At 49.7% G+C, this 16,938-nt stretch overlaps 1 protein-coding gene across 2 annotated transcripts in view; it reads right to left on the bottom strand.

The window, feature by feature from the left end:
* The window catches only part of LOC134965734 (protein DDI1 homolog 2), a 38,545-nt gene that overhangs the window by 8,869 nt on the left and 12,738 nt on the right, over positions 1-16,938 (bottom strand). Inside the window, exons 7-9 of one of the 2 annotated variants that reach the window (XM_063942077.1) lie at positions 2,394-2,497; positions 2,053-2,242; positions 1,220-1,279 (exon numbers count right to left, since the gene is read on the bottom strand). In XM_063942077.1, the coding sequence (XP_063798147.1) occupies positions 1,263-1,279; positions 2,053-2,242; positions 2,394-2,497 (311 nt within the window). In that variant the 3' untranslated portion in view covers positions 1,220-1,262. The remainder of the gene's footprint in view (positions 1-1,219; positions 1,280-2,052; positions 2,243-2,393; positions 2,498-16,938) is intronic. The other variant, XM_063942076.1, reaches the window with a different exon arrangement.

Here is a 16,938-nt window from a genome sequence, read left to right as displayed (position 1 = left end):
TAACTGGATAGGCTGCACTCTGTGATGTAACTGGTTCCTAGTAAGTGGATAGGCTGCACTCTCAGTGATGTCACTGGCTCCTAGTGACTGGATAGGCTGCACTCTCAGTGATGAAACTGGTTCCTAGTAACTGGATAGGCTGCATTCTCAGTGATGTCACTGGCTCCTAGTAACTGGATAGGCTGCACTCTCAGTGATGTAACTGGTTCCTAGTAACTGGAAAGGCTGCACACTCAGTGATGTCACTGGCTCCTAGTGACTGGATAGGCAGCACTCTCAGTGATGTCACTGGCTCCTAGTAACTGGATAGGTTGCACTCTCAGTGATGTCACTGGTTCCTAGTAACTGGATAGGCTGCGCACTCAGTGATGTCACTGGCTCCTAGTAACTGGATAGGCTGCACTCTCAGTGATGTCACTGGCTCCTAGTGACTGAATAGGCCACGCTCTTAGTGATGTCACTGGTTCCTAGTAACTGGAAAGGCTGCACTCTCAGTGATGTCACTGGCTCCTAGTGACTGGATAGGCGGCACTCTCAGTGATGTCACTGGCTCCTAGTGACTGGATAGGCCGCGCTCTCAGTGATGTCAATGGCTCCTAATGACTGGATAGGCCGCGCTCTCAGTGATGTCACTGGCTCCTAGTGACTGGATAGGCGGCACTCTCAGTGATGTCACTGGTTCCTAGTAACTGGATAGGCTGCACTCTCAGTGATGTCACTGGCTCCTAGTAACTGGATAGGCTGCACTCTCAGTGATGTCACTGGCTCCTAGTGACTGAATAGGCCACGCTCTCAGTGATGTCACTGGTTCCTAGTGACAGGATAGGCTGCACTCTCAGTGATGTCACTGGCTCCTAGTGACTGGATAGGCGGCACTCTCAGTGGTGTCACTGGCTCCTAGTGACTGGATAGACGGCACTCTCAGTGGTGTCACTGGCTCCTAGTGACTGGATAGACGGCACTCTCAGTGATGTCACTGGCTCCTAGTGACTGGATAGGCGGCACTCTCAGTGGTGTCACTGGCTCCTAGTGACCGGATAGGCTGCTCTCTCAGTGATGTCACTGACTCCTAGTAACTGGATAGGCTGCACTCTCAGTGATGTAACTGGTTCCTAGTAACTGGATAGGTTACAATCACAGATACCTTTTCACCACACATCTGCATATTGTTAAACATACAAGTCACAGTAATTAGAACAGCATCAGATTAATAAATTACCTGCTGTTCAGCCCCCTCCTGCGGCAGATTACACACACATGCATCAAGGTTTCTGCTGGTCTGTGTAGATTAGGAAAGACAAAAACGGCAAACCAATATTAGAAGTACACAACAAGCTACGTGCAGTTAGTTAGTGGTCTTGGACTTGTCTTCTGCCAGATTTACATTTAGTGATCCTGCTAGGAAGCAGGCAGGGGTACGGGAACAGCGTTCGCCTGCTCAAAAACAGGGCGTGGCCCATCAGCGTCACTATTGGGGGCGGTGTGGCCCCTGTCAGTGCCACAAATGGGGGCATGCCCGGCCGTCAACATCTCTAATGGGGGGAGTGCCCAGCACTTACGGAGTGCTAAGCTTCCTGCAAACTCAGCCGTGTGGGCTGTTTTAGCAGGGCACCAGTAAAAGGGAAGGGTGCATTTTGCCATTTAATAATCGGGCAGGGTGCAGCGCCCTGTTAAACCAGCCTAGAGTGAAGACAAACGTTTATAAATGAACGTTCACTGCCTCGAACACGTTGCACAGGAGACATCTTACAGAATAAAACACGTATAATTATCTGCAAGTCGGAAAGTAACAGTGGAAAAGGGAGAACTGCAAGCGCCACAGCTGTTCTATACCCTTGTCTGACCCCCACGGCTAGGGATAACCACTGAGCTAGCAGACGAGAGGCTACAACAGCGGGCCTAACAGTGCTGGGACCACATTCCTGGGTGGGTATGGATGACTGGAGAGAACAAGTGCCAGTGAGACCACACCGGAACAGCGCAGGCCGTGTGTAAGAGGAAACATTCCCAACACATGCACACGCGTGTCAGGACAAGCCATGCGTCACTTACCTGCTTCCTCAGCAGATTTCTGCAATACTTCCGCTAATTCCCTGTCTGCGATCTCCTCCGGGCGCATATCCTCCCGCCCTGGGCCGTACGCCAGTCGGGCACACTCCGGAAGCTCGCCCTCAGGCAGGAAGCTGGTACGGGTGCCCGTCGTGCCAATCACTAAGACATTCTTCTCTAGGTCTATGGAGCACTGTAAGAGGAGACATCTAGGTCTGTAGGACACACACAGCGGGAGATGGGCGCGGCTGTATCAGTGTTATTCTCCCACATCAGAGATAAGAGGGGGTAACGCAATGGGGGGGGGAATCGCATTACATCCACTGTAGGTGACCGTCACATACCTGGTGTCTCTTTAACATGTCCAGGCCCAGCAGCATGTCCATTGGCTGCTCCTCCAAGATGGAGAAGGAACAAGGCAGGAAATCCCCTTCAATCTGTACCTGAGCTGGAACGTAACAGAGCACGCAGTGAGACGGGTCCCTTCCCCAGTGCACATCCTATAGAATCAGGGCCGAGGGACAGGATTCACTCCTGCTTGTCCATACTGTATGATTGGCAGCCACCAGCACTGGTTTTTCCTATTACATTGTCAATAAATAATTTCCTTGGTCCTGGACCACCTGCCCAGGGCACCCCTGCAAGTGCCCTGGCACCCAGTTTGGAAAAAATAAGATTTTAATCACCGGTAAATCTATTTCTCGTAGTCCGTAGTGGATGCTGGGACTCCGTAAGGACCATGGGGATTAGCGGCTCCGCAGGAGACTGGGCACAACTAAAGAAAGCTTTAGGACTACCTGGTGTGCACTGGCTCCTCCCACTAAGACCCTCCTCCAGACCTCAGTTAGGATACTGTGCCCGGAAGAGCTGACACAATAAGGAAGGATTTTGAATCCCGGGTAAGACTCATACCAGCCACACCGTATAACTCGTGATATTATACCTAGTTAACAGTATGAAATATAACTGAGCCTCACGAACAGATGGCTCAACAATAACCCTTTAGTTAGGCAATAACTATAAACAAGTATTGCAGACAATCCGCACTTGGGATGGGCGCCCAGCATCCACTACGGACTACGAGAAATAGATTTACCGGTGAGTAAAATCTTATTTTCTCTGACGTCCTAAGTGGATGCTGGGACTCCGTAAGGACCATGGGGATTATACTAAAGCTCCCAAACGGGCGGGAGTGTGCGGATGACTCTGCAGCACCGAATGAGCAAACTCTAGGTCCTCCTCAGCCAGGGTATCAAACTTGTAGACTGTTGCAAAAATGTTTGAACCCGACCAAGTAACAGCTCGGCAAAGTTGTAAAGCCGAGACCCCTCGGGCAGCCGCCCAAGAAGAGCCCACTTTCCTCGTGGAATGGGTTTTTACAGATTTAGGGTGCGGCAGTCCAGCCGCAGCATGTGCAAGTTGAATCGTGCTACAGATCCAGCGAGCAATAGTCTGCTTAGAAGCAGGAGCACCCAGCTTGTTGGGTGCATACAGGATAAATAGCGAGTCAGTTTTCCTGACTCCAGCCGTCCTGGAAACATATACTTTTCAGGGCCCTGACTACGTCCAGTAACTTGGAATCCTCCAAGTCCCAAGTAGCCGCAGGCACCACAATAGGTTGGTTCACATGAAAAACTGATACCACCTTAGGAAGGAATTGGGAACGAGTCCTCAATTCCGCCTTGTCCATATAAAATACAGATAAGGGCTTTTGTATGACAAAGCCCCAATTCTGAAACACGCCTGGCCGACGCCACGGCCCACAGCATGACCACTTTCCACGTGAGGTATTGTAGCTCCACGGATTTAAGTGGCTCAACCCAATGCGACTTCAGTAAATCCAACACCACGTTGAGATCCCACGGTGCCACTTGAGGCACAAATGGGGGCTGACTATGCAGCACTCCCTTAACAAAAGTCCGAACTTCAGGCAGTGTAACCAGTTCTATTTTGGAAGAAAATCGATAGAGCCGAAATCTGGACCTTAATGGAACCCAATTTTAGGCCCATAGTCACCCCTGACTGTAGGAAGTGCAGAAATCGACCAAGCTGAAATTCCTCCGTTGGGGCCTTCCTGGCCTCACAGCACGCAACATATTTCCACCATATGCGGTGATAATGGTTTGCGTTCACTTCTTTCCTAGCTTTAAATAGCGTAGGGATAACTTCCTCCGGAATGCCCTTTTACTTCAGGATCCGGCGTTCAACCGCCATGCCGTCAAACGCAGCCGCGGTACGTCTTGGAACAGACAAGCCTCCTGCTGCAGCAGGTCCTGTCTGAGCGGCAGAGGCCATGGGTCCTCTGAGATCATTTCTTGGAGTTCTGGTTACCAAGCTCTTCTTGGCCAACCCGGAACAATGAGTATAGTTCTTACTCCTCTCCTTCTTATTATTCTCATTACCCTGGGTAAGAGAGGCAGAGAAGGGAACACATACACCGACTGGTACACCCACGGTGTTACCAGAGCGTCCACAGCTATCGCCTGAGGGTCCCTTGACCTGGCGCAATATCTTTGTAGCTTTTTGTTGAGGCGGGACGCCATCATGTCCACCTGTGGCCTTTCCCAACGGTGTACAATCATTTGGAAAACTTCTGGATGAAGTCCCCACTCTCCCGGGTGGAGGTCGTGTCTTCTGAGAAAGTCTGCTTCCCAGTTGTCCACTCCGGGAATGAACACTGCTGACAGTGCTAACACATGATTTCCCGCCCATCGGAGAATCCTTGTGGCTTCTGCCATCGCCATCCTGCTTCTTGTGCCGCCCTGTCGGTTTACATGAGCGACCGCCGTGATGTTGTCTGACTGGATCAGCACCGGCCGGTGTTGAAGCAGGGGTCTAGCCTGACTTAGGGCATTGTAAATGGCCCTTAGTTCCAGAATATTTATGTGTAGGGAAGTCTCCTGACTTTTCCATAGCCTTGGAAGTTTCTTCCCTGTGTGACTGCCCCCCAGCCTCGAAGGCTGGCATCCGTGGTCACCAGGACCCAGTCCTGTATGCCGAATCTGCGGCCCCCTAGAAGATGAGTACTCTGCAGCCACCACAACAGCGACACCCTGGCCCTTGGAGACAGGGTTATCCGCCGATGCATCTGAAGATGCGACCCGGACCACTTGTCCAACAGATCCCACTGGAAAATCCTTGCATGGGACCTGGCGAATGGAATTTCTTTGTAAGAAGCTACCATCCTTCCCAGGGCTCGCGTGCATTGATGCACCGCCACCTGTATACGTATTAGGAGGTCTCTGTCTAGAGACGACAACTCCTTGGACTTCTCCTCCGGGAGAAACCCTTTTTATCCTGTTCTGTGTCCAGAACCATACCCAGGAACAGTAGACGCGTCGTAGGAACCAGCTGCGACTTTGGAATATTCAGAATCCAGCCGTGCTGTTGTAGCACTTCCCGAGATAGTGCTACTCCGCCGAACAACTGCTCCCTGGACCTCGCCTTTATAAGGAGATCGTCCAAGTACGGGATAATTATTTCGGCCATTACCTTGGTAAATACCTCGGTGCCGGGGACAGACCAACGGCAACGTCTGGAATTGGCAATGACAATCCTGTACCACAATTTTGAGGTACTCCTGGTGAAGAGGGTAAATAGGGACATGCAGGTAAGCATCCTTGATGTCCAGTGATACTATGAAATTCTCCAGGCTTGCAATAATCGCCCTGAGCGATTCCATTTTGAACTTGAACCTTTGTATATAAGTGTTCAAGGCTTTCAATTTTAGAATGGGTCTCACCGAACCGTCTGGTTTCGGTACCACAACATTTTGGAATAGTAACCCCGGCCTTGTTGAAGGAGGGGTACCTTGATTTCACCTGCTGGAAGTACAGCTTGTAAATTGCCGCCAGTACTACCTTTCTCCGAGGGCAGCAGGCAAGGCTGATGTGAGGTAACGGCGAGGGGGAGTCGCCTCGAACTCCAGCCTGTATCCCTGTGATACTATTTGCAGAACCTAGGGATCCACCTGTGGGCAAGCCCACTGGTCCCTGAAGTTCCCGAGACGCGCCCCTACCGCACCTGTCTCCACCTGTGGAGCCCAAACGTCATGCGGTGGACTCAGAGGAAGCGGGGGAAGATTTTTGATCCTGGGAACTGGCTGCTGGTGCAGCTTTTTCCTTCTTCCCTTGTCTCTGTGCAGAAAGGAAGCGCCTTTGACCCGCTTGCTTTTCTGAAGCCGAAAGGACTGTAGCTGAAAATACAGTGCTTTCTTAGGCTGTGAGGAAACCTGAGGTAAAAAAAAAAAAATAAGAATTTACTTACCGATAATTCTATTTCTCGTAGTCCGTAGTGGATGCTGGGACTTCCGTAAGGACCATGGGGAATAGCGGCTCCGCAGGACACTGGGCACAAAAGTAAAAGCTTTAGACTAGCTGGTGTGCACTGGCTCCTCCCCCTATGACCCTCCTCCAAGCCTCAGTTAGGATACTGTGCCCGGACGAGCGTACATAATAAGGAAGGATTTTGAATCCTGGGTAAGACTCATACCAGCCACACCAATCACACCGTACAACCTGTGATCTGAACCCAGTTAACAGTATGATAAACGTAGGAGCCTCTGAAAAGATTGCTCACAACAATAAACAACCCGATTTTTTTGTAACAATAACTATATACAAGTATTGCAGACAATCCGCACTTGGGATGGGCGCCCAGCATCCACTACGGACTATGAGAAATAGAATTATCGGTAAGTAAATTCTTATTTTCTCTGACGTCCTAGTGGATGCTGGGACTTCCGTAAGGACCATGGGGATTATACCAAAGCTCCCAAACGGGCGGGAGAGTGCGGATGACTCTGCAGCACCGAATGAGAGAACTCCAGGTCCTCCTCAGCCAGGGTATCGAATTTGTAAAATTTTGCAAACGTGTTTGCCCCTGACCAAGTAGCTGCTCGGCAAAGTTGTAAAGCCGAGACCCCTCGGGCAGCCGCCCAAGATGAGCCCACTTTCCTTGTGGAATGGGCTTTAACAGATTTTGGCTGTGGCAGTCCTGCCACAGAATGTGCAAGCTGAATTGTACTACAAATCCAACGAGCAATCGTCTGCTTAGAAGCAGGAGCACCCAGCTTGTTGGGTGCATACAGGATAAACAGCGAGTCAGATTTTCTGACTCCAGCCGTCCTGGAAACATATATTTTCAGGGCCCTGACTACGTCCAACAACTTGGAGTCCTCCAAGTCCCTAGTAGCCGCAGGCACCACAATAGGTTGGTTCATGTGAAACGCTCAAACCACCTTAGGGAGAAATTGAGGACGAGTCCTCAATTCTGCCCTGTCTGAATGAAAAATTAGGTAAGGGCTTTTATATGACAAAGCCGCCAATTCTGAGACACGCCTGGCTGACGCCAGAGCTAACAGCATGACCACCTTCCATGTGAGATATCTTAATTCCACAGTGGTGAGTGGTTCAAACCAATGTGATTTTAGGAACCCTAAAACTACATTGAGATCCCAAGGTGCCACTGGTGGCACAAAAGGAGGCTGTATATGCAGTACCCCCTTGACAAACGTCTGAACTTCAGGCACTGAAGCCAGTTCTTTCTGGAAGAAGATCGACAGGGCCGAAATCTGAACCTTAATGGATCCTAATTTTAGGCCCATAGACAGTCCTGCTTGCAGGAAATGCAGGAAACCACCCAGTTGAAATTCCTCTGTGGGGGCCTTCTTGGCCCCACACCACGCAACATATTTCCGCCAAATGCGGTGATAATGTTTCGCGGTTACATCCTTCCTGGCTTTGATCAGGGTAGGGATGACTTCATCTGGAATGCCTTTTTCCATCAGGATCCGGCGTTCAACCGCCATGCCGTCAAACGCAGCCGCGGTAAGTCTTGGAACAGACAAGGTCCCTGCTGGAGCAGGTCCTTTCTTAGAGGTAGAGGCCACGGGTCCTCCGTGAGCATCTCTTGCAGTTCCGGGTACCAAGTTCTTCTTGGCCAATCCGGAGCCACGAGTATAGTTCTTACTCCTCTCCTTCTTATGATTCTCAGTACTTTGGGTATGAGAGGCAGAGGAGGGAACACATACACCGACTGGTACACCCACGGTGTTACCAGAGCGTCCACCGCTATTGCCTGAGGGTCCCTTGACCTGGCGCAATATTTTTTTGCAAGTTTTTTGTTGAGACGGGACGCCATCATGTCCACCTTTGGTTTTTCCCAACGGTTTACAATCACTTGGAAGACTTCTGGGTGAAGTCCCCACTCCCCCGGGTGGAGGTCGTGTCTGCTGAGGAAGTCTGCTTCCCAGTTGTCCACTCCCGGAATGAACATTGCTGACAGTGCCACCACATGATTTTCCGCCCAGCGGAGAATCCTTGCAGCTTCTGCCATTGCCCTCCTGCTTCTTGTGCCGCCCTGTCTGTTGACGTGGGCGACTGCCGTGATGTTGTCCGATTGGATCAATACCGACTGACCCTGAAGCAGAGGCCTTGCTTGACTTAGGGCATTGTAAATGGCCCTTAGTTCCAGAATATTTATGTGAAGAGACGTTTCCATGCTTGACCACAAGCCCTGGAAATTTCTTCCCTGTGTGACTGCTCCCCAGCCTCTCAGACTGGCATCCGTGGTCACCAGCATCCAATCCTGAATGCCGAATCTGCGGCCCTCTAGAAGATGAGCACTCTGTAACCACCACAGGAGAGACACCCTTGTCCTTGGAGATAGGGTTATCCGCTGATGCATCTGAAGATGCGATCCGGACCATTTGTCCAGCAGATCCCACTGAAAAGTTCTTGCATGGAATCTTCCGAATGGAATTGCTTCGTAAGAAGCCACCATTTTTCCCAGGACTCTCGTGCATTGATGCACTGACACTTGGCCTGGTTTTAGGAGGTTCCTGACTAGCTCGGATAACTCCCTGGCCTTCTCCTCCGGGAGAAACACCTTTTTCTGGACTGTGTCCAGAATCATCCCCAGGAACAGTAGACGTGTTGTTGGAATCAGCTGTGATTTTGGGATATTTAGAATCCACCCGTGCTGACGTAGCACTACCTGAGACAGTGCTACTCCGAACTCTAACTGTTTCCTGGATCTTGCCCTTATCAGGAGATCGTCCAAGTAAGGGATAATTAAGACGCCTTTTCTTTGAAGAAGAATCATCATTTCGGCCATTACCTTGGTAAAGACCCGGGGTGCCGTGGACAATCCAAACGGCAGCGTCTGAAACTGATAATGACAGTTTTGAACCACAAACCTGAGGTACCCCTGGTGAGAAGGGAAGATTGGGACATGGAGATAAGCATCTTTGATGTCCAGAGATACCATATAGTCCCCTTCTCCAGGTTCGCCCTTGATTATCACCTGCTGGGAATACAGCTTGTGAATGGCTTCCAATACTGCCTCCCTGTCGGAGGGAGACGTTGGAAGAGCAGACTTCAGGAATCGGCGAGGGGGAGACGTCTCGAATTCCAATTTGTACCTCTGTGATACTACCTGCAGGATCCAGGGGTCCACTTGCGAGTGAGCCCACTGCGCGTTGAAATTATTGAGACGGGCCCCCACCGTGCCTGAGTCCGCTTGTAAGGCCCCAGCGTCATGCTGAAGACTTGGCAGAAGCGGGGGAGGGCTTCTGCTCCTGGGAAGAGGCTGCCTGGTGCAGTCTTTTTCCCCTTCCTCTGCCCCGGGGCAGAAATGAGTGGCCTTTTGCCCGCTTGTTCTTATAGGAACGAAAGGACTGAGTTTGAAAAGACGGTGTCTTTTTCTGCTGAGAGGTGACCTGGGGTAAAAAGGTGGACTTTCCAGCCGTTGCCGTGGCCACCAGGTCTGATAGACCGACCCCAAATAACTCCTCCCCTTTATACGGCAATACTTCCATATGTCGTTTGGAATCTGCATCACCTGACCACTGTCGCGTCCATAACGCCCTTCTGGCAGAAATGGACATCGCACTCACTCTTGATGCCAGGGTGCAAATATCCCTCTGTGCATCTCGCATATATAGTAATGCATCCTTTAAATGCTCTATAGTTAATAAAATACTGTCCCTATCCAGGGTATCAATATTTTCAGTCAGGGAATCCGACCAAGCCACTCCAGCACTGCACATCCAGGCTGAGGCGATTGCTGGTCGCAGTATAACACCAGTATGTGTGTATATACCTTTTAGGATATTTTCCAGCCTTCTATCAGCTGGTTCCTTGAGGGCGGCCGTATCAGGAGACGGTAACGCCACTTGTTTTGATAAGCGTGTGAGCGCCTTATCTACCCTAGGGGGTGTTTCCCAACGTGCCCTAACCTCTGGCGGGAAAGGGTATAGTGCCAATAATTTGTTAGAAATCAGCAGTTTTTTATCGGGGGAAACCCACGCTTTATCACACACCTCATTTAATTCCTCTGATTCAGGAAAAACTACTGGTAGTTTTTTCACACCCCACATAATACCCTTTTTTGTGGTACTTGTAGTGTCAGAAATGTTCAATGCCTCCTTCATTGCCGTGATCATGTAACGTGTGGCCCTACTGGACATTACGTTTGTCTCCTCACCGTCGATACTGGATTCAGTATCCGTGTCTGGGTCTGTGTCGACCATCTGAGGTAACGGGCGTTTTAGCGCCCCTGACGGTGTCTGAGACGCCTGAACAGGCACTAACTGATTTGCCGGCTGTCTCATGTCGTCAACAGTTTTTTGCAAAGTGCTGACATTGTCACGTAATTCTTTAAATACGACCATCCAGTCAGGTGTCGACTCCCTAGGGGGTGACATCACTAACACAGGCAATTGCTCTGCTTCCACATCATTTTCCTCCTCATACATGTCGACACAATCGTACCGACACCCAGCACACACACAGGGAATGCTCTGATAGAGGACAGGACCCCACTAGCCCTTTGGGGAGACAGAGGGAGAGTTTGCCAGCACACACCAGAGCGCTATATATATACAGGGATAACCTTATATAAGTGTTACTCCCTGTTATAGCTGCTGTATTTATATATTAGCTGCCAATAGTGCCCCCCCTCTCTGTTTTACCCTGTTTCTGTAGTGCAGGACTGCAGGGGAGAGTCAGGGAGCCGTCCTTCCAGCGGAGCTGTGAAAGAAAATGGCGCTTGTGTGCTGAGGAGAAAGGCTCCGCCCCCTTCACGGCGGCCTTTTCTCCCGCTTTTTTCAGGAAAACTGGCAGGGGTTAAATGCATCCATATAGCCCAGGAGCTATATGTGATGCATTTCTTTAGCCATATAAGGTTTTTACAGTGTTTTATTGCGTCTCAGGGCGCTCCCCCCCAGCGCCCTGCACCCTCAGTGACCGGAGTGTGAAGTGTGCTGAGAGCAATGGCGCACAGCTGCAGTGCTGTGCGCTACCTTATTTGAAGACAGGAACGTCTTCTGCCGCCGATTTCTCCGGACCTCTTCGCTCTTCTGGCTCTGTAAGGGGGGCGGCGGCGCGGCTCCGGGACCCATCCAGGCTGAACCTGTGATCGTCCCTCTGGAGCTAATGTCCAGTAGCCAAGAAGCCCAATCCACTCTGCACGCAGGTGAGTTCGCTTCTTCTCCCCTTAGTCCCACGATGCAGTGAGCCTGTTGCCAGCAGGACTCACTGAAAATAAAAAACCTATTTAAACTTTTACTTCTAAGCAGCTCAGGAGAGCCACCTAGCATGCACCCTTCTCGTTCGGGCACAAAAATCTAACTGAGGCTTGGAGGAGGGTCATAGGGGGAGGAGCCAGTGCACACCAGCTAGTCTAAAGCTTTTACTTTTGTGCCCAGTCTCCTGCGGAGCCGCTATTCCCCATGGTCCTTACGGAAGTCCCAGCATCCACTAGGACGTCAGAGAAATTTTTTATTTTTTTTCCCAGCTGTTTCTGTGGATACGAGGTCCCAGAGACCATCCCCAAACAATTCCTCACCCTTATAAGGCAGAATCTCCATGTGCCTTTTATAGGCAGCATCACCTGTCCACTGCCGGGTTTCTAATACCCTCCTGGCAGAATGGACATTGCATTAATTCTGGATGCCAGCCGGCAAATATCCCTCTGTGCATCCTTTATATCTAAGACGACGTCTTTAATATGCTCTATGTTAGCAAACTATTATCCCTGTCTTAGAGTATTAATATTATCTGACTGGGTATCAGACCACGCTGCAGCAGCACTATTTATGCTGAGGCAATTGCAGGTCTCAGTATATAACCTGAGTGTGTATATACAGACTTCAGGATAGCCTCCTGCTTTTTATCAGCAGGCTCCTTCAAGGTGGCCGTATCCTAAGACGGCAGTGCCACCTTTTTTGACAAACGTGTGAGCGCCTTATCCACCCTAAGGGATATCTCCCAACGTGACCTATCCTCTGGCGGGAAAGGGTACGCCATCAGTAACTTTTTAGAAATTACCAGTTTCTTATCGGGGGAACCCACGCTACTTTACACACTTCATTCATCTGATGGGGGAACAAAACACTGGCTGCTTTTTCTCCCCAAAAATAAAACCCCTTTTATGTGGTACTTGGGTTCATGTCAGAAATGCGTAACACATTTTTCATTGCCGAGATCATGTAACGGATGTTCCTAGTGGATTGTGTATATGTCTCAACCTCGTCGACACTGGAGTCAGACTCCGTGTTGACATCTGTGTCTGCCATCTGAGGTAACGGGCGCTTTTTTGAGCCCCTGATGGCCTTTGAGACGCCTGGGCAGGCGCGGACTGAGAAGCCGGCTGTCCCACAGCTGTTTTACGTCATCCAGCCTTCTATGTAAGGAGTTGACATTGTCGGTTAATACCTTCCACCTATCCATCCACTCTGGTGTCGGCCCCACAGGGGGCGACATCCCATTTATCGGCCTCTGCTCCACCTCCACGTAACCTTCCTCATCCCACATGTCGACACAGCCGTACCGACACACAGCACATACACAGGGAATGCTCTGACTGAGGACAGGACCCCACAAAGTCCTTTGGGGAGACAGAGAGAGAGTATGCCAGCATACACCAGAGCGCTATATAATGCAGGGATTAACACTATAACTGAGTGATTTTCCCCCCAATAGCTGCTTGTATAGACAATATTGCGCCTAAATTTAGTGCCCCCCCTCTCTTTTTAACCCTTTGAGCCTGAAAACTACAGGGGAGAGCCTGGGGAGCTGTCTTCCAGCTGCACTGTGAAGAGAAAATGGCGCCAGTGTGCTGAGGGAGATAGCTCCGCCCCTTTTTCGCTGACTTTTCTCCCGCTTTTTTATGGATTCTGGCAGGGGTATTTATCACATATATAGCCTCTGGGGCTATATATTGTGATGATTTTGCCAGGCAAGGTGTTTATATTGCTGCTCAGGGCGCCCCCCCCCCCCAGCGCCCTGCACCCTCAGTGACCGGAGTGTGAGGTGTGCATGAGGAGCAATGGCGCACAGCTGCAGTGCTGTGCGCTACCTTGGTGAAGACTGAAGTCTTCTGCCGCCGATTTTCCGGAACACTTCTTGCTTCTGGCTCTGTAAGGGGGCCGGCGGCGCGGCTCCGGGACCGAACATCAATGGCCGGTTCCATGCGGTCGATTCCTCTGGAGCTAATGGTGTCCAGTAGCCTAAGAAGCCCAAGCTACCACCAGTTAGGTAGGTTCGCTTCTTCTCCCCTTAGTCCCTCGCTGCAGTGAGTCTGTTGCCAGCAGATCTCACTGTAAAATAAAAAACCTAAAATATACTTTCTTTCTAGGAGCTCAGGAGAGCCCCTAGTGTGCATCCAGCTCAGCCGGGCACAAGAATCTAACTGAGGTCTGGAGGAGGGTCTTAGTGGGAGGAGCCAGTGCACACCAGGTAGTCCTAAAGCTTTCTTTAGTTGTGCCCAGTCTCCTGCGGAGCCGCTAATCCCCATGGTCCTTACGGAGTCCCAGCATCCACTTAGGACGTCAGAGAAACTACAGGTCTATAGGGACTAACACCCAAAACCATCTCTGCTCTCCATATACCACCCCAAATATCTGGCTATAGACCATGGAAACACCCTCCTACAAGGCAGGGTCTGCCCCCATATACCAATACCTGTCTATAGACCACGGACACAGCCACCCACGAGACAGGGTCCCATCCCCATACACCACCCCTAATATCTGTCTATACACTAAGGACACAGCTAACCCACGAGAAGGGGGTCTCCAGACCCAGTATAAGCTATCGCTCAGCCTGAAACTGAAGACTCGCCCAGCTATAAGACCAGACTGTATACACTGCTACACACAGTATGGTGAGTAGTACACTATGTGACTGTAAGACTGTATACACTGCTACACACAGTACAGGGCGCAGTACACTATGTGACTGTAAGACTGTATACACTGCTACACACAGTACGGGGCGCAGTACACTATGTGACTGTAAGACTGTATACACTGCTACACACAGTATGGTGAGTAGTACACTATGTGACTGTAAGACTGTATACACTGCTACACACAGTACGGGGCGCAGTACACTATGTGACTAAGACTGTATACACTGCTACACACAGTATGGTGAGTAGTACACTATGTGACTGTAAGACTATACACTGCTACACAGAGTACGGGGCGCAGTACACTATGTGACTAGGACTGTATACACTGCTACACACAGTACGGAGCGCAGTACACTATGTGACTGTAAGACTGTATACACTGCTACACACAGTATGGTGAGTAGTACACTATGTGACTAAGACTGTATACACTGCTACACACAGTATGGTGAGTAGTACACTATGTGACTAAGACTATACACTGCTACACAGTACGGGGCGCAGTACACTATGTGACTGTAAGACTGTATACACTGCTACACACAGTACGGAGCGCAGTACACTATGTGACTGTAAGACTATACACTGCTACACACAGTACGGGGCGCAGTACACTATGTGACTGTATACACTGCTAAACACAGTATGGTGAGTAGTACACTATGTGACTGTAAGACTATACACTGCTACACAGAGTACGGGGCGCAGTACACTATGTGACTGTAAGACTGTATACACTGCTACACACAGTACGGAGCGCAGTACACTATGTGACTAAGACTGTATACACCGCTAAACACAGTAGGGGGCGCAGTACACTATGTGACTGTAAGACTGTATACACTGCTACACACAGTATGGTGAGTAGTACACTATGTGACTGTAAGACTGTATACACTGCTACACACAGTATGGTGAGTAGTACACAATGTGACTGTAAGACTGTATACACTGCTACACACAGTATGGTGAGTAGTACTCTATGTGACTAAGACTGTATACACTGCTACACACAGTAGGGGGCGCAGTACACTATGTGACTGTAAGACTGTATACACTGCTACACACAGTACGGGGCGCAGTACACTATGTGACTGTAAGACTGTATACACTGCTACACACAGTAGGGGGTGCAGTACACTATGTGACTAAGACTGTATACACTGCTACACACAGTATGGCGAGTAGTACACTATGTGACTGTAAGACTGTATACACTGCTACACACAGTACGGGGCGCAGTACACTATGTGACTGTAAGACTGTATACACTGCTACACAGTACGGGGCGCAGTACACTATGTGACTGTAAGACTGTATACACTGCTACACACAGTATGGTGAGTAGTACACTATGTGACTGTAAGACTATACACTGCTACACAGAGTACGGGGCGCAGTACACTATGTGACTGTAAGACTGTATACACTGCTACACACAGTACGGAGCGCAGTACACTATGTGACTAAGACTGTATACACTGCTACACACAGTATGGTGAGTAGTACACTATGTGACTGTAAGACTGTATACACTGCTACACACAGTATGGTGAGTAGTACACTATGTGACTAAGACTATACACTGCTACACAGAGTACGGGGCGCAGTACACTATGTGACTGTAAGACTGTATACACTGCTACACACAGTACGGAGCGCAGTACACTATGTGACTAAGACTGTATACACTGCTACACACAGTATGGTGAGTAGTACACTATGTGACTGTAAGACTATACACTGCTACACAGAGTACGGGGCGCAGTACACTATGTGACTAAGACTGTATACACTGCTACACACAGTACGGAGCGCAGTACACTATGTGACTGTAAGACTGTATACACTGCTACACACAGTATGGTGAGTAGTACACTATGTGACTGTAAGACTGTATACACTGCTACACACAGTATGGTGAGTAGTACACTATGTGACTAAGACTATACACTGCTACACACAGTACGGGGCGCAGTACACTATGTGACTGTAAGACTGTATACACTGCTACACACAGTACGGAGCGCAGTACACTATGTGACTGTAAGACTATACACTGCTACACACAGTACGGGGCGCAGTACACTATGTGACTGTATACACTGCTAAACACAGTATGGTGAGTAGTACACTATGTGACTGTAAGACTATACACTGCTACACAGAGTACGGGGCGCAGTACACTATGTGACTGTAAGACTGTATACACTGCTACACACAGTACGGAGCGCAGTACACTATGTGACTGTAAGACTGTATACACCGCTAAACACAGTAGGGGGCGCAGTACACTATGTGACTGTAAGACTGTATACACTGCTACACACAGTATGGCGAGTAGTACACTATGTGACTGTAAGACTGTATACACTGCTACACACAGTACGGGGCGCAGTACACTATGTGACTGTAAGACTGTATACACTGCTACACAGTACGGGGCGCAGTACACTATGTGACTGTAAGACTGTATACACTGCTACACACAGTATGGTGAGTAGTACACTATGTGACTGTAAGACTATACACTGCTACACAGAGTACGGGGCGCAGTACACTATGTGACTGTAAGACTGTATACACTGCTACACACAGTACGGAGCGCAGTACACTATGTGACTAAGACTGTATACACTGCTACACACAGTATGGTGAGTAGTACACTATGTGACTGTAAGACTGTATACA

Source organism: Pseudophryne corroboree, chromosome 10, assembly GCF_028390025.1.
Source record: "Pseudophryne corroboree isolate aPseCor3 chromosome 10, aPseCor3.hap2, whole genome shotgun sequence".
NCBI classification, from domain to species: domain Eukaryota; kingdom Metazoa; phylum Chordata; class Amphibia; order Anura; family Myobatrachidae; genus Pseudophryne; species Pseudophryne corroboree.
The sequence above is the reverse complement of the archived record's forward strand: the minus strand, read 5'-3'. Positions and strand labels throughout refer to the sequence as shown.